This window comes from Falco biarmicus, chromosome 9, assembly GCF_023638135.1.
Source record: "Falco biarmicus isolate bFalBia1 chromosome 9, bFalBia1.pri, whole genome shotgun sequence".
NCBI lineage: Eukaryota > Metazoa > Chordata > Aves > Falconiformes > Falconidae > Falco > Falco biarmicus.
The window spans coordinates 27,939,991-27,962,744 of NC_079296.1; the positions used below are offsets into that span (position 1 = coordinate 27,939,991).

The 22,754-nt window shown below is 47.6% G+C and overlaps 1 protein-coding gene across 1 annotated transcript in view; it reads right to left on the bottom strand.

Moving 5' to 3' along the window:
- The window catches only part of HPSE2 (heparanase 2 (inactive)), a 111,977-nt gene that overhangs the window by 85,697 nt on the left and 3,526 nt on the right, over positions 1 to 22,754 (bottom strand). Inside the window, exon 3 of the mRNA XM_056351831.1 lies at positions 13,057 to 13,218. Coding sequence (XP_056207806.1) covers positions 13,057 to 13,218 — 162 coding nt within the window. The remainder of the gene's footprint in view (positions 1 to 13,056; positions 13,219 to 22,754) is intronic.

Genomic DNA, 22,754 nt, shown 5'->3' on the forward strand with positions numbered 1-22,754 from the left:
CCACGAGGCAATAGCACGGGCAGATAACCACCAGAACAGGCTGAGCTCCTGCCCAGCAGGAGGGTGTCACAGTGCAGCAACTAGTGTGTGGGAGAAGGGGAGCAGGAGCAGTGCGGGTGCATTCCGTGGCCACAGGGAAGACATGGCTGTCAACCACAGCCCTGCAGAAAGGCACAAACGGGCTCAGCAGGGGAGACACAGGCAGAGTTTGGTTTTGGCCAGGCTGAGGAGAACAGCCAGCCACTCATCATAGAGGCTATGTGGGAGGTGCAAGGCTGGCTGGCAGAGGGAGGGAAGACATCTCCTCTGAGGCATTCCCCACCTCAGATGGGCAAGCTGGATCCAAACCAAACACAGCAATCCACAGCCCTAAGGAGAACAGAGAGCAAGATCTCACATTTGTGCAGCAAAGGGGCAGGCTGAGGGTTCTGAACCTGGCCAGGAAAGGAAGAGAGCTGCATGGAACAGCATCCATCAGTAGCAGCTCTGGCACTTTGTTCCTATATGCCAGCCTCACAGGGTACAGAAAGCAGCTGTGGCATGGGCATCTGGCAAACCCTGCCATCACCTGCATTCAAGCACTGAAATCTCCTTTTCCTTCTTCCATATTCACCCACTGAGCAGCTCAGAGACTGGCAGTGTGACTGCCTGACACGCAAAGTACCCAGCATCACAGGAAGCCTTCTGGAGGTTCAACCGCCCTGCCGGCCCAGCTCACCCCGAGCACCCTCCTCACACAGACTTGTCCCTACAACCTCAGCATGGCTGACAGAACCCCTCACTCCACAGCTCACGCCAGCAACACGAACAAAGCATCCTAGGCCTAGGTGGCTCTTTGGGACTTCCCACAGCAGCCCCAGAGGCTCCATATCCCCCCAAGCTCTCACGTCATGACCCACAGCAGGCACGATGCCACCTCAGCATCTTGCTCTTGCACCACTGCCACCTTGGGATACCCAGAGCCAGCCCTCCCCATGCATGCACAGAAACCAATACCCTTGTCCCACAAGGGGACTAAGATACAGATTAAGTGCCATATGTGCGAGTGAAAGCAGACAGCACTAGTGCTAAGCAGGTTGGAAGACAGGCAGTTCATGCCAGCAGGCTTAGACATTGTGTCCTGGCATACCCACCTAAATGCAACGCCTCCATAGATACATATTTTTACTGCTATGCATGTACACCCCTATGGTATAGTCTCCTACTTACCTAAGGACTGTCACTGTTCCTAGTTTCCTGTTCTATGCAGTAGATAAGTTATATATGCAGTTATAGAAAATCAAAATGTTTGCAAAAGGACCTTCTGCAGTTGGTACAACTGTTAGTTTATCAGACATCTAAGCAGTTTCTTGGCCTGTGCCCCCCACTTCCCCCCACAGCATTAGCCTCCAAACAAATCCCAGAGCTGAATCAGTTTCCTCCGTTTAGAGGCTCCACTCAAATTATTTCTAGGATTCCCATCTTTCTCTCCTTTTTACTTTACAAATATATAAATAGTCACATCGCCATATGAGACAAGTAGAGACTGACTCTTACGGGTAAAAAACAGATGTTTCCCAATCTTCCCTAACAAAGTAATATTTTATATATGGCTCTTCAATGGATTTATAGCCAATGAAGGGATGTTACTACATTAGCTCATGGAGGGGGTGGGTGATAAAAACTGGAAAGGAAGAGCCAGACAAGGAAAAAAGAAGCTATCCAGAGCGCTGCAATTGGAGAAGCATGACAAATGGGCAGCACAGTTTTAGAGGGCTTCGACAGCAAGGCAGATTGCCTGGCTGGGAGTGATTGTCCACAGCTGGAGCATCGCAGAGACCATCTGGTATTTCTTAAACATGCTTTCCCCAGGTGATCCGATTCTTGGAGTGCCCCAGCAAAGAGAAGAAAAAAGGCTTGCAAGTCTTGGTCCCATTTCCAGGGTTTCCCTAATTAGTTAATAGAATTATATTTGAACCGGTTTCAGTTTCTCCTGCAAAACCTTTGCTTTTGCCACCTTTTCAACAGAAAAAAAAATCTATTTAAATTCATGGAGTTTTTCATTTCTTTAAGAAAGTCAATGATTGTGTCTCTTGGCACAGCAACCCAATATAAAACTTAATGAAGTAAAGAGAGATCCAAAATTTCTTTTGAACACCTTGTAACCTCGCTCTTCCCCACACCACTTTTAGCTGCACAAAGCATGCATATCCACAGGCTCTCACGTTACTCTCCCACCCCAGCGTATCCATCCCCAGTATGAGCCTCTGAAAAAGCAGAGCATGGACTGCATGGGGGACTCCGAGAACTTCTCATTTCCAAGATTTTGACCCTCTTTTCAATTCTGAAAAGATGTCACATAATTCAATTAACTGTGCATGCCACACAGTCCTATCCCCACGATAAGGAGGGCTGGCAGAGGAGCAGTACAGCGGTGTTTGCTGCTGCCCTCATGTTCTCCATAACACAGCCCCTTCCTGAACCAGGAGCATCAGGAACCAGCTAACATAGAAAAGAGCAAGAGAAAGCGGTAAATAATAAATGAACAGACAGATGGAAAAGGGGTTAGAGCAAGCAACTGGAGAACAAGCCTTGGGAACCAAACTGTGTTCCCACCAGCAGGCAGTGCCCCCACCGAGCAACACAGTGCAGGCAGGAGCCAGGGTCCGGCCACAGAGATTATCCCCGCTGCTCACCGCCAAGCCAGGCTTACCAGCCGCGCCTCTCCCCTCTTTTCACCATGAGTTAGCCCAGCCACAAGGCATGGGTCTGTCAAAGATGTGTCCTGCACGCCACAGACACACATACCCAGTTCCCGGCTGCAAGCTTCCCAGCAATGCCCGAATAACCATTCCTATTATTTTTCACAGGGAGCAAATACACAGGATGGTGTCTGGATTGCTGAAGATGTCAATACTCCTCCAACTGTAGCAAAATTTGTTGCTGTGTCACAATTTGCTAGGATTTTTTTTTTTTTTTTAAATGCAGGGAACTGACATCGAGTTCCCTGCTCTGTCTGCATCAGCGGCTGCCTCCTCAAAGCCTGCACATGAGAAAAGCTAATGGGACCATAATCCCAGTCAGAAATACATACATTAAGTGCTTCAACTTCTCCAGGCTGAGGAAATTTACCCAATTAAGTTACTGGGAAGAAAATACTGGACAAAAGAATCCAAAGGAATATTTAAAGGCTTTTTTTGCTTTGTTTTAGATGGCCAACATCAGCATATTCCATCACCATGCTGGAAGGGGATTTTGGCTGGAAACGCATCTTTATCCAGTGGTATAGACAGCAATAATAGAAAACAATATAAGCCATGATTGTAAAGCTAAAGAAATAGCAACCAACTGCAAATTGCAAAGTGTAGAAAATTAATTTAAAAAACATGATGGAAAAATTCATGACTTGCCGAGTTAGTGAGAATTTAAATATAGAGGAAAGAAGGGAAATGTGAACAGAGATGTAGAACCATTACTCTGTGCACACAGTAAAATTACCAATGTAATTACAAAATTCTAAATGTACATGCTTTGTATTGGGGGGGAAAGATATGATAATGAACTCATAAGACTATGATATACTTCACAGTTTACTAATGACCAAGAGACATTAGATAACATCTGCTTTAGATAAACACTGTTTAATCACCCACCCTGGATTATTTGCACCTCCAAGTGCTCTAAGGAGATCTCTGACCCACTGATGCTAATTTTTAATAAATCTCGGAATGCCAAGTAATTCTAGAAGGGCAGGAGAGCCCTAACCCCATGCCTGTGCTTAGGCAGGACTAGCTGACCGAGGGGGTGACAGTCAGTCAGCCTGAAAGCAGACCTAGACAGAGTAATTAAAAGCCAATATGAGAATCTACCAATAATTCATTATATTCATGCCTCAGCTAATTACCAGCCAACATATGTTGTACAGAATCAAGTCCTGTCTAACCGATGTTATAGCTTGATTTAAGAACTTGCATTAATAGAAATAATTTGGCATAACTAGGTGGACAGAAGTGGCTGACGAGACAAAAACATATCCATCCTCTGCTTCCCATCACACAGGATGCAGTGTTTTTATCAATCGTTCAGGTAAATATGAATATAATATCCTTAGAGGCAGCTTGCAGATAGCACAAATGTAGGTTAGTAAATAACAAACAAAACAGCCCCCATTTACCCTGTGATCCAATTTGTACAGCTAAATGGCCACCATCCAACCAAGCATGCTTTAATTCAGCCAAGCACAAGATAATACACGTACAGGAAAACAATATAGAGCTTGTATCTCCAGGATGGAAAAGTCTGTCCTGCATGGTCACAGGACAAAGGAGGAGCTATGAAGGGATTCTAGCAAAGTGAAACTTAAGGAGCCAAATCTATTCAGCTTATGGAAGAGGAAAATCCACACAATGAGACTGCTGCTCACAGGCGTTACAGTAGTGCGGGGGGAGAGAGGTTTCTAACCTGATGGGGGAAGTCAAAGCAAGCTCCAGGGGTTGGAAGTCAGAGTTAAACACGATGCTGACACAGAGAAAAATTATCTTCAGCACAGCAGATGAGAAATATCACACAAGGTGGTCTGGATGATCTGGGGGCCCAGCACAAAAGCAGGAGGTGAAATTCAGTAGTACAAAGGGCAGGTATAAAAACCACTGTGTAACGTAAGAGTGGAAGGAGCCCAGACACTGGCACACTGGGGGTCTGCTTTAGGCTACAAAATCAGGGAGATCAGAAGCACAGGCTTATTGGGAGCATCTGAAACACAGAACCCACTGGTAATTAGGGACCTTTAACTGCCCACACATTTGCCAGAGAAGGAAGACATCAGACACAGCCTTGCATCAAGTTCCCGGAATGCACAGAGAAAAAAATCGTGAAAGAAGAGACAGGAATAAAACTAGGAAGGAGGCTCCTCGAGGTTTTATTCTCATCAGGAGAGAAAACCCGGGAAAAAACATAAAGGTGGAAAGCACCATGGGTGAGGGAGCCTGAGTGTGTGTACTTATTAGGAATAGAAGGGAAAATAGCAGCAGGGTAGAAACAGTGCTTTGTAAGGACTGAGGCTTCAGTAAACTCAGGGGGTTGGCAAGTGAGATTCCATGCAGAATGAAAAGGGAGTTCAGGAAAGATGGTGTTTTGTAAACACACAGCAAGATAAGGGAACAAATGAAAATTATTTTGGGGGAGGAGGTACGATAAGGGTAAATCACAGACTCCTCCATGGCTGCAGCACATGAAGGAGAAATGGAAACTCCATCAGGCTGATGTGGATGAGCACAAAGGAACAGCATCAGGAGAGACAGACGGAGCGAAAGAGCCAAGTGTTCAACAGAAACTGCACGCAGCAGGGATCACCAGCGGCAACAAGGAGACATTTGATAACTACATCGGTGGGAAGAGGCAGACCAAAGAGTTCATCACCTCCTGAGCAGGGAAAAAAGGTTAATAGATTGGTTTATGCCACTGAACACGCCACAAGCCCTTCCAAAGCTGTTAGCGCATGTCAGCCCTCCCCCCTTCCACCGAAATCTGTTTTCTGTTAGGTTTATGCGTTTTCTTTATTCTCTACAAAGCACCCTGAACTGGCTGGTTCTGGTAATGACATTACATATTATAATATAATTGCTAATTTTAAGATGCACAATTTATAAAATATCTTCTCTTGTGAGGCTAGTTAAATCAGACAGCAAATTGAACTTGATAAATACTGAACACGCTGTACTAAGCCATGTTCCCCACAGTTACAAAAGCAATAACCAAATTGGATAATGAGAAAGCCAAAGTATTGCTTAACAGACTAGAGAGTGTCACCTGAAAAAGAGATTCACCTTCATGACCTCTCTCACACACACACACACACACCCCATCAGTGCACAACGAGTTGTAAAACTACTAATTAGGGTAAGAGGAGGCAGGGGATCCCAGGGGGTTGGCTCGCAGCTGTCTCAGGAAGCAAGGAGGTATAAATTGGGACACAATTTCACAATAGCAAACAACTCTAAGTTAAAGCTGAAATGTTTAATGCTTTTGCTGGTTCAGACTTCACAAAAAAGGATAGCTAAGAGCGCAAAGTTAATGCAATTAAAAGCAGCAGAGCAGAAGTGTAAGGTACGGTGGTAGCACATGAGCAAAATGAAGATTACTGAAGTTTGATGTTTTCAAATAGGCTGAGGTCCATAAGCAGCTATCTCTAGGAATTTTTGGAAGACAGATGAGGCTTCAAAAGACTGGAAAAGGGCAATGTGGTGGCTATATTCAACAAGTTGAAAAATCAAGGAAATTGCAGGACAGTCAACTTCAAATCCTGGAAAAGTTTTGAAACAAATCATCAAACAATCCATCTGCAAGGAAGGGCTGGAAGCAACAGCCCTGCCACATGAAGGCAACTGCCTTCTCTTAGAGCAAAAGGGTCTCATTTGTGAGATAGAGGCAACAGATGTTCTACACCTTTACTTTTGTAAGGCTTTACCCCCAGCTTCATATAACATTTTAATTAGAAAATTAGGAAAATAGTCTAGAGTTAATTCCATATTGGGAATACACAGCTGGTTGGGAGACTGTATAGAGAAGTGCAGGCATGAACAAGCAATATTGTAAAAAAAAAAAATCCATGATTATAGAGGATTATACAGACAGGAGTGTCACGCACAAGGTACATGAAATAACCCTGCTGCTCTTCTCAGTCAAGAAAGGCCTCAGCTACGATACTGGGCTCTTTTCAAGGCAATGTGCTTCAGAAACAGCCCAGACCAAGTGGAGAGAGCCCAAGAGACCCCAACAAAACACAGAACCACAAAAAAATTTAAAGAGGGCTGAAAGGGACCTCAAGAGGCAGCATCAACCACGTACGTGTCATTCAACTTGAAAATAACATGGCCATGAGGAAAGAGCAAATGAAAGGCAGTTGTTCGGTGTAGAGAACAAAAGTCTTCAGGGAAACACGATAACAAGCCTCAAATATGTAAAAGATTTCTGCAAAGAGGAAAGGAGCACTGTAAGCTGCTCTCTGTGTCCACAGGGAGAGGACATGCCGTAATGGGCTTAAATTGAAGCAAGATATTTTAAAAACAACTCCATAATGATATAGATAAATACACCCTAGAACAAATTGTTGTGGGAGGGTACATCAAGAGGTTTAAGAACAAGGATAAAGCCACATAGTTTGAACCAGTTAACAGCGATGTCCCCACAACTTGGGCAATGCTGGTGCCTGGCTGCTGAGCCCCAACACCCTGCTGCCTTCACACGCATATGCCCAGGAACATGATATATTTCAGCTATGCACCAAACACCTTCAGCAACCTGTGTACTAAAAACAAACAACATTTTGCTTCAGAATGAGCTCATATAAACAACTGATAATGGCACAAAAATACTCAGTCACAAGAGGGTTTTTTCCACACACTTTTTTTCCCCAGCACCATCCCCTCAGCTCTGATTCCAAGGTCTCACAAGACACCTGCAAACCATCCTCAAAAGTGATCCAGCAACACTGCTGGTCATTAACTATGGGCTCAGTACAGATATTGTTTTAATGACATATTACTATTTTCCCAGTCCCTTCCTCCCAGGAAACCCCGCAGTGTTTCATGGTGATTCTCTCACCCTCGCTCCTTCCCATAGGACCTGATGAAATTATTGTCTTTGCCTTGCTGATGTGACTTCTCCACCAGTACCCTGGTTGTACTAATCAAGGAAACAAACTCGGGGAAACTGTTTTGTGTACTTAGCTTTGAATGCTACTTTTTCTTCTTCAGCCCCAACAAAAGGTTCAAATCCCCCCAAAGTCTGTCTGTTTTTTCAACTGTATCAGCTGATTACATAAAATATATTGCCACTTCTTATACACCTTTCTCCAAGTGAGGTCCAGGTACAGCTGTTTTGTCATGGAAAAGGCTAGAAGATGCCCTCTGAAGGTCCTTTCCAGATCTATTTTGTACAATGCTCTGGATAACATCTATATTGTAAGGGGCTGCGATGGACAGAAGGGCAGACAGGCTGATCCAAAAGCCACTCACAGGCCTGTTACAGAGCCCCAGACAGCTCTCTCCTTGAGGGAAAGCTGGAGAGCAAGCGCAGCGCGGACCACCCCAGACCAGCACCCTGTAAAACCAGCTACGATGAGCATCACTGCTGTGCGGACCACAGGATGTTTAGGCTGCTGACCCCAAACAAGCTGCCAAAAAGGCAAGAAAGCTGTACTACCTCTGCAACAACCCTCCCAGGTCCCATCTCAAAGCAGCCCCCCCTCCAGCCTCATGAAGTTAGCTGTAACTGGGGATAAAACCATATATCTGGGGGAAATTCCAGCAAAAACAAGCGGAGCAGCCTTTCTGCCCAGCAGCACAGGCACCAAAAGCACACCCAGCCCTATGCCCTGCTCTCTGCTCAGCACCCCTCGTGAGGGCAGCCTCTGAGCCAGCCCCCTCCGGACCCAGCACTCCATGGGATGGGGTCCTGACCACCATCTCCCAGAACCACAGCAATTCAGCAGGAATCTCAGAATCACCAGGGGAGGTTCACAAGTGCAGGAAGCACAAACACCACAGGTGCTCAACCTGAGCTGTGTGATTCCCTGCCAAGAAACAAGTACAACTGTGGCTCTCCCTGTCTTCATGGGGGAGGAGAAAAACATATTTCTCTGGGGCAGCATCTCACTCACAAGCTCTCCATACAGACACACCGCCCTCATTCCTGCTCTGTGCTGGAATGCACACATGACTGCTCTACAGTAGCCACACACTTGCTCTACTCCCCCATGTTCTGCTTCACCCCACTCATCCCACCATTACGTATCCCCACTTGGGAAAAGCTGGTGTGCGCCCTTCCATCACCATCACCACCACCACCTCACCCACCCATATACCACTTACCCTGGATGAAGAGGGTCTCTCCCTGGCTGCTAACACTCCAGAAGTAGATTCTCCCAAGGAAAGCCTCACACAGAACTCACAGCTGCTGTTATGGCAGTTTATCTAATGACCTTAGCAGGGGTTATAGGATGACAATGTAAAACACCTGATTGCAGTGTTGGACACCAACAGTGAAATACACTCTTCAGCAGTTCTCAGCTCTGTTCCTATCAGCTCCCACCTGATTTAATTCCCCGAGCCTCTCTCAGTGCAGCTGGAAAAGACCCTCTGCTAACATCCTCAGCAGACTGGGGCCACAGGGAGTCAACTGGGAGCAGTGTATGCCCTGTGGGACAGGCCTCCTCCCTTAACTGCTGTTTTGAGAGGCTGCATTGCATGATGTGTCAGGATGGAGGGCTTCCCATCACACACTCTGCAGTCTCCTCACTAGCTTCTCAGTGCAGATGTGGTGTGGTAGGACAGACTGGAGAGCTGTCATCACTAGTCTCCTGATGCAGTGAAGTAATCTGCACTGTAGCTTCAGGCAGAAGGTAGAGCAGAAGGAAGAGATGTTTTTCCACTGCTCAGAATGAGAAGTGGGGCACTATTTGGTTTCCTCAGGATAAGAACCCCTAGAGGGAAATTTATGGTTTGTACTTGTATCTTGGGAAGCTCAGTTACACTTAACACCTCACGTAAATACAAGAGGGGACAGTTTTTCACATATGTCTATTGACCTGAGCAATTCCCTCTTCCATTGGGCTTAACGGGCTTTACTTAACAGTGCAGAAACCTGCAGATATCCAGTCTCTTCAAGTACAAATGCAGTATGTTAACCCAGCCCAACCTGGCACCACAGGTGGAGGAATTCCAATTTAATCTATCAAAGCTCTGCCTGCTGCTGCTCCGCTCTCTAAAACCTGCATGCATGTTGTGTCTCTGCTGCCCTGGGCAGCTCTTCACACCTCACCTGCTGCCAGCCCGATGCTGTGCATTCACGCCTCAGCTCCAGGGCTCCAAAATCACCTTACTGTCACCTGAACGGTTCTCCTGAGGGCTGCATAGGAGGGAAGCCTGGTGTGATGATTGCAACTTCTACTCCAGATGATACAAGCTATAAAAGAATCACTGCTTGCTCCACCTAACTAGACTAGGAAGGAGCAGAGAAGCATTTCCAGGGAAAGATTCCTCCTCCTCCCCCATCCCACCATGGTCTGAGCTGAGAGTGCCAGTTCCCAGAGAGAAGCAGGCGATGCTGTGCACTCTCCCCCTGCTCTACCACTGGCTTACCCAGAAGCATCAGAGAATGCTGACCTGTGAAATGAGATACCTATCTCTGAGCACCAAGGGGGAAACTGCAAAGATTAATAAGCCTCAAAATGTTATACAGCATTTAAATAGTACTGTCACAGATCAAAGACTATCACTGATCTCAGTGAGGCAGGCTCAGTAAGTCTAGAAAGATCGCGTACAAAAAGCAAATGCAAGATGCAAGGGAAAGCCTGCAGACGGGAGCTAAGGAAAGCTCATACTTGCTTAGAGAAACCAAAGTGGCCTAAGCCAGTCTAACATGTGCTCCTGAAGGAATAAGAGCCAGAAACACTGCCTGGTTTCACTCAGTCTCAGTTGTGTCTTAGCACAAAAAAACACATTTCATTTTAAGACACCCTCTTACCTTGGAGGTACCTGCTGCTGGGAGCAGCTGAAATCCCAGTGCAAAACCACAACCCTGCCTGATCACCGAGATAAGGAGCACACTGGGAACCATGTGCAACTGGTGAATAGATTTGAAAAAAAAACAACGATTTACACTGATGCCACAGGGACTGCAGAATCACACTCCCTGCACTCAAAGAGCTTTCATTCTTAAAGCCATAGGAAACTCCATGAAAGTTTGATGGCAATATCATTTGCCAACACTTGCAGGCAGCGTGGGAGGCCTGATCTATACTCTTTCAAGCTGTTTGTATAACTATGTCATATGGGAGGAGGAGGAAGAGAAGGAGACTCTTTGTCCAAATCACTACAGTGGTAGTAGCAAGGGAATAAAGATGCCTCACGGTGCTATTCCTACTCCCAAGTTCTCCTACAGTAGTTATCCCATTGTAAAGCACCTTTATTACCACATGACTTTGGGCAAGATACTCCATTTACATTTCTTTGGTACAATTAAAGTGCTGTAGGAACTAGCAGTAGTAGGATCCCCTCTTACACAGAGGCATGGAGTTGAATATTCTTCCAGTCTAGGTTGGACACTGAGTGCTGAGGGTCATCCGCAGTACATACGCTGCATGAGGCCAGGTGACTCCTGGATACAGACCTCCAGGAGGAAACACAGTTCTCAGGGATCCCCCAGGTACTCTGTCCCTGCAAACTCAGTCCTTGACTGTCCCTCCCTAAGCCAGATCTGGATCCTTGCTCCTGCACCTCACCTCACAACCTGGGGACTCCCTACAGCACTGTACAAAACCACTGTGCAGAGCAAAAAGAAGTCCTCAAGCAAACTCTGGCTGATTGAATTTTGAAGGTAAGGAATGCCCTGCTGCAACAGATGTACAATCCCCTCTGCCCACCCCAAACACCAGATCCATCACAGAGAAGGGAAATATTTACACAAGTTAGTAGAGTTCCAGTTAAATATTATGCTTAGCTGTCTAGAGTCCATGTTCTCAGACTACGTCTATGAAATAAAAGATTAAACTTCATAACAATTACGAAGTTGCTCTGCTCACATTCAAAGGGAGTTAAAGGACATTAAAATAGTTCTTTGGGTAGTATTCCAGTGAAGTTGTTCTCTCTCCCCTGGAGAGTCAGAGCTAAAACCTTCTGAACTATCTTGTAAACACACTTGGAAAGGCTAAGAGCTGAGCTGATAACCAGGTAGCACCTCTGCTCTGCAGGTTCTGTTAAAAATGTGAGCAATGCTGGGGAGCTTTTGAAGCAGTGAGAGAAGGAGGATAGGGGAGAGCAGCTTCTCTTCTCGAGGGAAGTTTGTTTAGTGGAAAGTAAGCAAGTTGTCAGGGGAAAAGCTGACAATGTTGATTCCAGCAGTTGTACTGGGAATAAACAGCCAAGTGGATTACGTTACAGGGAATGAGGAATGGCTCTTGAGGATCCCATTTAAATACTCTGCACTCAGGAATGATGCAATTAAGCCACACTCGTGGCCCCGATGCCCACTGGCCCCTGGGCTAAGCCCTCTGCCAGCCCTGGTATCGTCGTCCCACCTCTGTGGGTCCCCCAGAGGTCCAGCACAACTGATGTCCCCAGGAGAGCCAGAGCTCACTGCTGCACTGGTGAGGACGAAGACCCATGTTGGCTTCAAGGCAGAGGCTGGACAGCAGACAGGGTGGGGGAGGAGATTGCCCAGGACCCACTTGCCTCTCCCAGCCCAGCAGCAGGGGAGGGCCACCATGGGGCTTGCCATCTCCTCCCTAGCCAGAGCACAGGGCCCTCCCTCTCACAAAAATTGTATGCCTCCCTGCCTTTCACAGGAAAGGGACCCAGCAAGAGGAGAAGGGGATCTTGTTTGATTTATTAGTCTCTTCCTCCTTCCCATCGTCTGTGGCTCATCCAGCTGTAGCGATAAGGAGAACAGCTATGAAAGGACACTCATGGCTGCTGGGATCCCGTCCTTCTGCCCACTCACTGCCTGAAGACATCAGTCCTTTATAAGCACCATTAAATGTGTATCCAAAGTGTGGCAGTGTCCTCCATCCTTCGAGATTCTGTTCCCTGGATAATACAAACAGTTGCCAGAAAAAGAGTATCCTCTCATCTCTGTCTGGGCCATTATCCCTTTATATTTGCTCTTTAATATTTACTGGGTTCACACAAAGTGCATGCTCTGGAAAGAAAAAAAAATCAGCTGCAGCTTAAAGGACTCCAAATTTAGTAATTGCTGCAGCCCCATCAACGTGAACTGTTAGCAGGGAGATTTCTCCAGCACTTCACGTGCTGTGGTATTCTGCTTAGGTCAGGCTGTAGAAAACATTCTGTCCAGGGGCACCAAATCTGGAGTGTCTGCGTAGGTGCCAGCCACAGAGGCCTTATGAGTCCACCACAAGCTCCTGCAGGTCCTTTCCCTCCCAGCACCCAGTAATCTTGGTAGGAAACAGAGGCAGCCAGAGAGATGCTGATTCATAGAGAGGTGAAGCACCCGACACACCTGTGAGTTAGCAAGAACTAGCCCCATCTCCTGGCTCCAGAGCTGGTCTTGCAGCCTTACCTGTTAACGTGAGGTTGCTGTATGTGTTTGAAAACTGCTCCTTTAACAAAACCAAGTGCATCTGAGCTGCCTTTTCCCTCTGTAGCTCCAACATTATGTCAGGATGCTGGGCGATCTTACAGCCTTTCTGCTTATCCAGGGCAATGTCGCTGCGAACAATGTCTACAGCAAAAGGGAAAGAAAAAAGGGAGATGGCCAAACCTCAGCTTTTATTTTAACCAGATGCTTGGATCAGCACCAGCCAACATGACAGCCACACAACCATCACTCAGCACGAGCAACCCAAAAAAAGGGTCCAAACCCCTCAGATCCACCTATCCAATGAACCGTCTCTGCTCAAGTCTCCTTTTCTTCCACAGAAAGCTCAAGTCACTGACTTCAACATGCTTACAGAGCCTACTGCCCCTTCCAGCCTTCACCTGCCCAGCAGCTGAGCTCCTACAATGATGACCGCTCTCTTGCAGGAAAGTGCAAAAGTCTCCCAGCATTTATGTTACAACCTTGTTACTGGTGTGTTTGACACTAAATAATGATAAAACACTAAATCCCATTCTGGTGACCCCTGGCTTCCATCTACCCTTGTCTGTCGAAGAGGTGATGAAGGAGGCTTGTTCTCACCTTGTTCATCCTCACTGCAGCCATCACAGCTAGAGTTAGGTCAGCATGGCTTACAAATCTTTGAACCGGTGTCTATACCCTTCTAATTCCTGACATTCAATTCAGGAGGCAGGTCAATTATCTAACAACTGGTTTTTCTTCATAAGAGCATTTTATAAGTCATATTTTGAAATAAGAATATTATACTCCCTCTCCTAGAACTACTCACCTGCTAGGGAAATAGAAAGATGGAGGAAGCAGGGTAGAACAAGAATCAAGTAAGATGTGTTCAGTCTAAATAGGAGGGGAATGGTGCAAACTAGTCCTTGCAAGGTCCTTTTCTGAGTTTAATAAACTCTGTAACATGCTCAGATCCACAGGCACCATATGCTGTGTCTAATTCTTACAAAATCTTAGCCAGCCAGCACTGATAAGGAAGGATGGAAGCTGGAGTTCTTCCATCACATTGTATGAGGTCACCCTTTGCATCACGAGGCTGCGCTTTGCTTGGTTTAATTCCCATCTAGCTAGAAGTTTCTGAAGGAGCTTATTGTCTGAAGAGAGTCACATCTTGCTCCACATGCACTCTCCAGCTCCATTATTGTTATGCATATCAAGGAACACAAGTTGTTTCCAGTAGTCATGCTCCTGTCATTCAAGGTGTCAAATCCCAGGTTCAGCAAACCTAGGTTCAGAGCTCTGCTCTGTCTTGGGCCCTAGCAGGGAACCCCCCTCCAAAGGTGAGGTGGAGGCTGGAAGCCACATTATCCTCCTGTCTCTGAGCCTCATCCTAGTTTCCTATAGAGTCACTATATTTGTCTTGCCCAGGTTGTGCTCTGTCCGTTTCTTTACTACATAGTTTGGGATTAACTCAGCTTCTCTAAAGCCTGCCTAAAAAAAGACTTGTCAGAACAGTAACGTCATTAAAGCACCTGTGGTCTGTAGTCAGGGTCATGAGCTCCCTCCTCCACCCACAGCTAACACGCTCAGGAGTAGAGATAGGGCAGCATCCAGCTAGCATGAAAATATGGCTCCATATTTCCACATACAGCACAGGGGCTTCAATGTGGAGAGATGAGATGGAGCAAGAGGAAGGAATAAAGGGCAGATAATGAGCACCCCCCAACCATGTGCTTTTGGTGCACAACCTCCTAGGTAGACACTGGGTAAGATTTAGGCCTATCCAAACCCTGCCCAACTAATGAATGATACAATCCTGAACCCCTTTTGTGTGAGATATTTGGAAAACTGAAGACTGAGAAACACAGTCTTATCACTCTCCCACAGCACAAAGGCCACTGGTGTCACCCAGAGCTCACGAATGGTCATTCACCTTCCCAGGTGATGGATTTTCTTTTCTACAGGACTGAACGCAATTGCTGTACACCCCCCCAAAGCCCCAAGGCAAAATGGAGGAAAACACATCTGAACAAGACTGAGGTTTGAAACCAGATGGTCAATACACCATCTCCAATTCTCTTCAAACCACTTAAAGGAGCCCAGGCTGGGTCAAAACAAGTTTGTTTCCTAAAAGGGATGGAGGGCTGCTAAAACCCAAACCAGAGCCAACGTGGAGCCATGTGGAGGAACCATGGGCCCAGGACCAGGGTCCCTGCCCTCCTGGAGAGGGGCCAGGACAGCACCTTGGAGAGTGCAAGGGGACGTGGCAGCGGGTCCCGTGCGACACCCCTGCCTCCCTCCTCAGGGACCACGGTCACAGAGAACACGTGGCTGGGCAAGGGGTGCGTGCTGTCAGCAGGGTCTGGGGACAACAGGCAGGCCCAGGGGACCCGGCCCAGGAATGAGGAGCAGAAGCAGTATTCAGAGTCCTGTCGTTCAGTGATGGAGCTGTCATGACAGGGATTAGCACAAGGAAGTCAGGTCACATTCAGACAAATGACTCTCCCTGGGAGAGTTGGGGAGCAGGCCTGCAGGGCACAGAAAGTGGGGGCACTCCGGCAGTCACCTTCACGGGGTGCTCAGAGAGCTGCCACTGCAGGCACTCAGGAAGCAGACGCAAGGTCCTGGCTTCTCAGATCGATGAAGGACCCAAGGAACTTGTGCAAGACCTAAAAATGGAGGTGGAGCCCACATTCCTTGTAGCTCCAGCTTAAACGCAGGGCTGACGTCTGGGGTATGGAGCTCGCCCAAGAACTCAGTGCCCGGGCATCCAGACCCCACCAGGCTGTGCTTGGTGCAGGGGAGGAGGCAACGGCACCTCCGCACCACTCTCCTGAACCAGCAGCACCGGGGGAAGAGGGGTGGCAGGCTGCAGCTTCTGGAGCCTCAAGGGAAAGCTCAGCAAGAGCAACCCAAGGGAAACAGCCAGCAAGGAGCTCGCAGCCCGCAGATCTTCAAGGATGAGATAGCAAAGAGAAAGGCCCGAGGAGCAAGGTGCCCCAGGAGGCGGTGGGCAGGGCAGCCCCCGAGCAGGGGCTCCGGCAGAAGGACACTCGCCGCCTTCCTGAACGGCGGTGAAAACAAAAAAATAGAAACTGCCCAGCAAAACACGAGCCCAGGCAGCCCTTGCCAGAAGTGCGAGAGAAGAACTCCAGATGTGGGAGCCCCAGAGGATGCCAAATGGTTTCCAAAGCCGGCAGGGGCCGAGCCCTGCGCCGAGCGGGGCCGGGGCCGTGCCGGGGCCGTGCCGTGCCGTGCCGGGTCAGTACCCTGGCCAGCTCAGCCTCCCGCGGCGGCGGCACGGCCGGGCGGACCCCCGGCGGCGCGGCGCTCCGGGGCGGCCCGGCGGCGGCGCGGGGCCCGCGGGGCCGGGCCGGCAGACGCCGTGCGGTATGGCGGGAGCACACCCGTGTGGCGGTCAGGTGAGCTGCGGCTGCCGGGACACACCGGCGCACGGCGAGGAAATCCCGGCGGCGGGGGGGGGGGGGGGGGGGGGGGCACCCGCCTTGGGCCCCAGCCCTGCCGGGAGCGGCTGCGGCGCCGGCAGCGGCAAGAGCTCTGCCCCGCCGGCCCGGGGCGGAGGGTGCCGATTGGCAAAGGCCGCTTCGGTGCCGAGTTGCCTGCACGTTTCTCCGTCCTGCCGTGGGACCCGCAGACCTCCAGAGCTTGCCAGCATGCCGCCTATGGAGGTCACCCAGTTCAACAAGGGAAATTTCGAAGAACAAGTTAGAAAATACCCCTCGGGGCGACACAAGCACAGCAGTCCCACCCCAGGGCAAGATGTCCATCCCAGGACTGGCTGAGCTCTAGCAGTTCCTTTCGGGGAGTCACCTGCACCAAGGTGTTGCACTAACCATTTCCCACCGTACCAGTATCAGGCCAGAGAGCTCCCAAGCTGTGAAACGTCCAGGATGGCGCACAGCGCAGGGAGACAGCTCGGAGGGTGTCCCTGACCCACAGAGCGAGCTGCCACCACCTGCCCACAGGCAACCCCCTGCCACACGTCACTGGAGTCACAGAGCACACACAGGTTATCGCGGTTCATCAGCTGGAAGATGGGAGGAGGAGGACACAGACCCAGGTTTATGTGCACAGGGAAGAGGGTTATGGTTATGGTCAAAGGGATGCACGATGGAAGGCTGAGAAGTCAGTTATCTTTCCATGTGTGTGTGAAAGTGAGCGCTGCCCACAGTCATCGCCACTCCAGCTGCAGCCACCGTCACCACTGTCACAACACCAGAACAAGCTGAGTTTGCCCACCCTCCTAATGAGACTGTTTGCTTCAGCTTTCTGGTCTTAGAAAGTGGATTTGAAAGGAAAAAACTATTTTATGTTAACAAAACCCCAATATTCTTACTAAAAATTTGGAATATTAGTAAATGGTGTTGGTGCAGAAGCTAGACAGATGTTCAATGGGCCACAGGCAAAACTCATGAATTGCAGGTTGCCAAACTTCTAAAATACCTACTTTTTTAAATCAACACATTTAAAAATGCTTTTAAAACCAGATTTGCCTGCTGCAGTTCTTATAAAATGCCCAGTGACTGAAATTGGGAACATAGCTTCTAGTTAGAAAGCCTGAAGATATCTGAAGCCAGCAACTGCATCCTCATCATGTCTGTCTTCAGCAGGTGAATTTCTGACACATTAGTGGCATTCCTTTCCTTTAGCTGGGAAAAATTCCCTGATAATGAGTTCCACAACTTATTTCCCACTATATATATATATAAATAATTATATATTTGTTTGTTTTATATGAAACAATTCCACTGGATGCTCCCTATTTCTTGTGTCATGAAAACAAGGAAATAATCATTCCCCAATTGCCTCCGTGTATCACTGAGTTCACAGCACTTATCATATTGTCAGTTATTTTTTCCAAGCTTAAAAAAAAACCAATCTGGATGACTGAAAGCTGTGACTTTGATCACTTCCATCACCCCATTCTATACATATATATTCTTTACACTGATTAGTAAGCTATCACCTAGTTTGCTTATAGCATAAGAATGTTCTCAATTAGTTTCTCCAATTCTTTTCTAATATTCCTAACATTAGATTCATTTTTTACTTCCCTAAATGTATTCAGAGACCAATCCATAATAAATTCAAAACATTTTCCCTTAATGGCAACTATTTAGAATCTATAGCTGTATATGAAAAGTCACACTCATTTCCCCTGTGCATGAAACTTTGCATGACTCAGTTCATAAGAAGAGGAGGTAGCATAGAAAGAAGCGTGGAACTAGCAAAAGTATGTAATTTTTTTAGAGAATTTAGCATGTTTGTTATAAACCATCAAACATATAACCATAGAAATCTTTCATCTCACCCATATGCCAGCAAATAGCTAACAAATCAGGATCTAATCGTTTGATTGCACCATTTTCTGCAGTTATTAAAAAAAAAATTCATGCATGATTCTACCAAAACGGTTTGAAATTTAAAAAGAAAAAATGGAGGTAAACAGACAATCTTTGGAAGTATCTCCAGCATAGGCGGGATCTCCCTTACCTTGTGTAAGGTGATTTCTGTAGCCTTTTTTTTTTTTTTAATTTCTGAGGAAACAGCTAAGCACTGGAGCTTGTTACACAGAAATCCCTGCTCGGCAGAGCAGGTTGCAGCTCCTCCGCTGCAGGCATGGTCCCTGGGAACTAGGGAGCAGGAGGGCTGCCTCAGAGCTCATGCCATGTGCTAAGCAACCTCTGGTCTGGCAAATCCCAGAAAACCAAAGGGCATCAGAGGATGTACTGGCCACAGGGACTGAGTGCTTGCAAAGTCTGAAATGCTGCAGCCCTCCCAAAGGAGCCGCATTCTAAACACTTGAAGGATGAAAACAACTGTTCCCTCTGCAAGCTCTGAAAGGACAGATGTCTAAACTGTTGAGGGGTGCTTAGGCAGACAAAAAGGGGGCTCTGGGTGACCAGAAACAGAAGGCTATTCCTCAAATGAAGGAAAACTTGTTTGTTCATTTTCACTGGCACAATAGCATGGTTCGTCATTCAGAAACATCTGCTGAAAAGTTTTATGAGCTGGCAGAGCCAAAGGGGCAGTCCCAGCCACATGGCAATAGCCCTCCCTTGCTCTGGCTCTGCTATCCTCATACCCCACGACGACCCTCACAATCCTGCTCACTAAATGCACAGTAAAACAGTTGCCTTTTTTTCCTTAATTGGTTTTCTGCTGGCTTAGCAGAGGATCAGAAATGTGCCAGAGCCAACACAAGGAAAGCAGCAGAACACAGAGCAGCGCAAAAAGAAGGCATGGGGAACAACCTTTTTGGTGGCAGAGAACCAAGAGATGAGCTTCACCACCTTCAGGACAGAGTTTTGCAGGATTTAATCTGACCAAGGCTAAGGCTGCTGCAGTGCCACCTTTCACTGCAGGCTTTCCTTTCCCAACACTGTCCTCTACACCTTCCTGGTCACACACCATTAATCAGTTTAGGCGGCTGAATAAGCTGAAGTGCAATCATCTCTCCACCACCAGGTTTTGGCCAGCTGAGTTCTCCGAACTGACTCACCATGTAAACTCAGGCTCCAGGCATATAGGAGAGGGCACAAATATGCCAGAAGGGACAGAAGAGTGGGAGCAGCAGCCCTGACTGAGGTCAGCTCCAGCCTCTGTGCAATCCCACATACATATAAAAGAATCCTCTGATCATTTAGCAGATTATTATCTAGCTTTCCACTCAATTACTTACATCCTCGCACATACTCTAAAAGCACAGCATCCTAGAAGCTCCCTGTGCAATACAGACTGAGCAAGGGTGAAATGACATTCCCCCTGCTGCACAAATCTTGAGGTTCAGATGCAGTGCCAGGTACCTGAAGGCATCTGAAGGAATGGATCCCAGATGGAAAGGACACCCAGAAAATCTGTGCCAGGATTACACAGCACAGTGTGAAGTTTCCCACGCTATATAGCAGAATCTGCAGACTAGTATGGAAGGCTTAAGAAACATGTATTTTTCCAGTTTTTTGTGGTAATTGGCTATTTTTCCAGATGCCCAGTATCCTCTCCAAAAAAGGAGATAGAATAGAAGGAAGTAAGTTACCAGCAATTAAAAGAGTGTTTTTGAAATGTGTTGTCCATATGCACTTCAGCTCAGAAACTTTTCTGACGCACTACCTACAGTGTGCATATGTGCTCCCCTTCCCCTCTCTCTCCCATGACCCACACAGGGCCGTACTGGCTGTGTGTGGTAAATGTCCTTTGGTCTCAGCCACACAATCCCAATAGGCTACACAAAGCCTGAGGGACAGGATGGAGCAGCTGTGCATTTGGGTCAATACATTTTGAAGAACTCCAGCTATGAGTAGCTTTTTCCCTTGAGTTTCCCTTCACAGCACATATGCACAGGGGGAAATTCTAAGCAATGTTTATACCTCCACAGGTTGTCCAAGGCTGGTCTGTGTGGCTTCAAGATGAGAGGCAGTTGAAGACTGCCTTGCGGATGAGGAGGTTCCACATCATCCCACCAAACTCATGCCGTACCACCAGCAGAGAGCTTCTGAAATGGGCTCTAGGTTCAAGCACCGAGGCAGCACCTGCATCATCCCTTGCTGAACTAACACCAGATCTCCACACCACACGTGACACCCCAACACCAAACGTCAGGGCAGCACGTGAATCAGAGGTTTTTGTACCGGCATCTACAGCAAACAGGCAACACTGTGCGTTTGCTCCAAAAAGCAGCTGCTCAAGCCAAGCCTGTTTTCCTGGAGACCAATGTATCTTATTGTCCCATTCCTCAGACCCAGCTGCTCCTTGGCACGTGTGAGGCAGTTGAAAGGACAGGCCAAACAGATTGCTTGGTATGCAATCCAACAGCAAAAGGAGAAGCATGTCTACTACAAAGCATGAGACCTTACACCTTGGTACCTGCCCAGGGATCACATGTGCCTATGGCAGGAGATAATAAAACACAACTCTTAGCACAGCTGGTGAAGAAAAACTCAGCAGGGCACATACAGAGAAACACCATGTAAGGGAGAGAAAAGTCTCTCAGGCTAAAAAAGTTACACCTCTTGATCATCAAATGCCAAAAAGTCTCTGGCACAGCCCCACCTCCTGGTACCACAGAGCTTGACATACATTAAACTGATTCTCTAACAGACCTGAGGCTGGCCAGTGCCATACCCAAGTAGGGTGGACTCCAGGGCTGACCACGCAAAGTAGGGGCTGCACAGGATGGCAGCCCCCTGGTGCACACTATAGACAGGGGTGTTAAAATAACAAATTAGTTAGACGACCTTCTAATAGTTAGCAGACTTCAGCAGGCACATATAGGAATGCTGCCAACAACAGCAACTGCATACCCTATGGCTCACCTGAACCGTTCATCATAGGCAACCACTTTTACAAATTGCTCTGTCAGGTACGGACAAATCTGCCACCAGGTGATGAAATTGCTGGGCCAGCTTTATATGCAGTGCTGAAACAAGTTGCCACATGCACCTTCTTCATGGGCATTCACAGGCTGCCACCACAGATCACTCACCACTTCATTACCTTTACTGCCCAGACATGACTGGTCTGGACTGGGGTGAGGCTGTTCTGAGTTACAAAGGAAAGATGCCATACACACCTGGTATTACACAATACTTCCAGGTCTGTGCTTCCAGGAAGAATTTGTACAAGAAAAGAATGACCCTGAAGCCTAAAGGAAACACCTCATTTCAGAAAAATGAAGTACATTTTAGATAAAAGTCAAAAGTAACCTCTATAAACCCTCAGAGAGTACCCATGCTCTCTGTGGAGGAAAGGAGAGGAAAAAGATGGGTTGGGGAATCCTACCTTTGGATACCTGTCTAGGTAAAGACAATTTTCAGAAGGTGGACTTATGCATGGCTGTAACAGTTTGAAAGGGAAATCAATATAATTTTAAACAGAAGGGAAAGAGTAGGGCGAATCTCTGAGGAGGTCCAATCATCAGGAAGGTGGAGGCAGAGATAGAAAAGACCATCAAAGGCAGCAGCAAGGAATAACTGATCTGGAGGGCAATGGGGTAACAGAGGAGGATTTACAGCGCAAAGATCCCTGCACAGACATTCACTCAAACTCCAGCAAGCGTGGTCACAGGGCAGAGGACTCATAAAGGATGCTGCAAAGCAGTCCTGTTGCTGCTGCTGCCCATCTGAATGCCTGAGATGGCCACAGTGGGGTGGCCTATGAGCATGCAGAGGAGTGCAGCTGCCTGTGATGTGAACAACTACTCACAGAGTTACTTGCTACTAACTGCAGTTCTGAGCAGTCTTGTACACATGCCCTTCACCTCTCAGTCCTGCATGCTATTGAATTGCTGCAGCTGAGAGGAACATAAGATGTGCCCTTCCCTCCCCATCTACGTGCAGGCTACATGGGAACATGAGGCTCAGGAACACCCGCTGGGGCTGCAAAAATAGCCCAGGGGCTGGGGCCACAGGCCTGGAGTCTGTGTGCACCCACCCGGCAAACAGACAAACACTTGAAGCCAAAAAACACCAAGCTAACCTTGTCATTCACTGAAAATCACTAAGGTGATGCGTAAGACTTAGAAAATTCTCTTTTAATGATTTTCTTTTTTAACTAACGGAGCCCCCCATTTTCTTCCTCAGTCCTGTGCCACTAAAGCTTAGACAAGAAATTTCAGAAAATAGATGCTGGACATACAAAAGCCCACAGATGTGGAAAACAACCCCAACCACACCAGATAACTC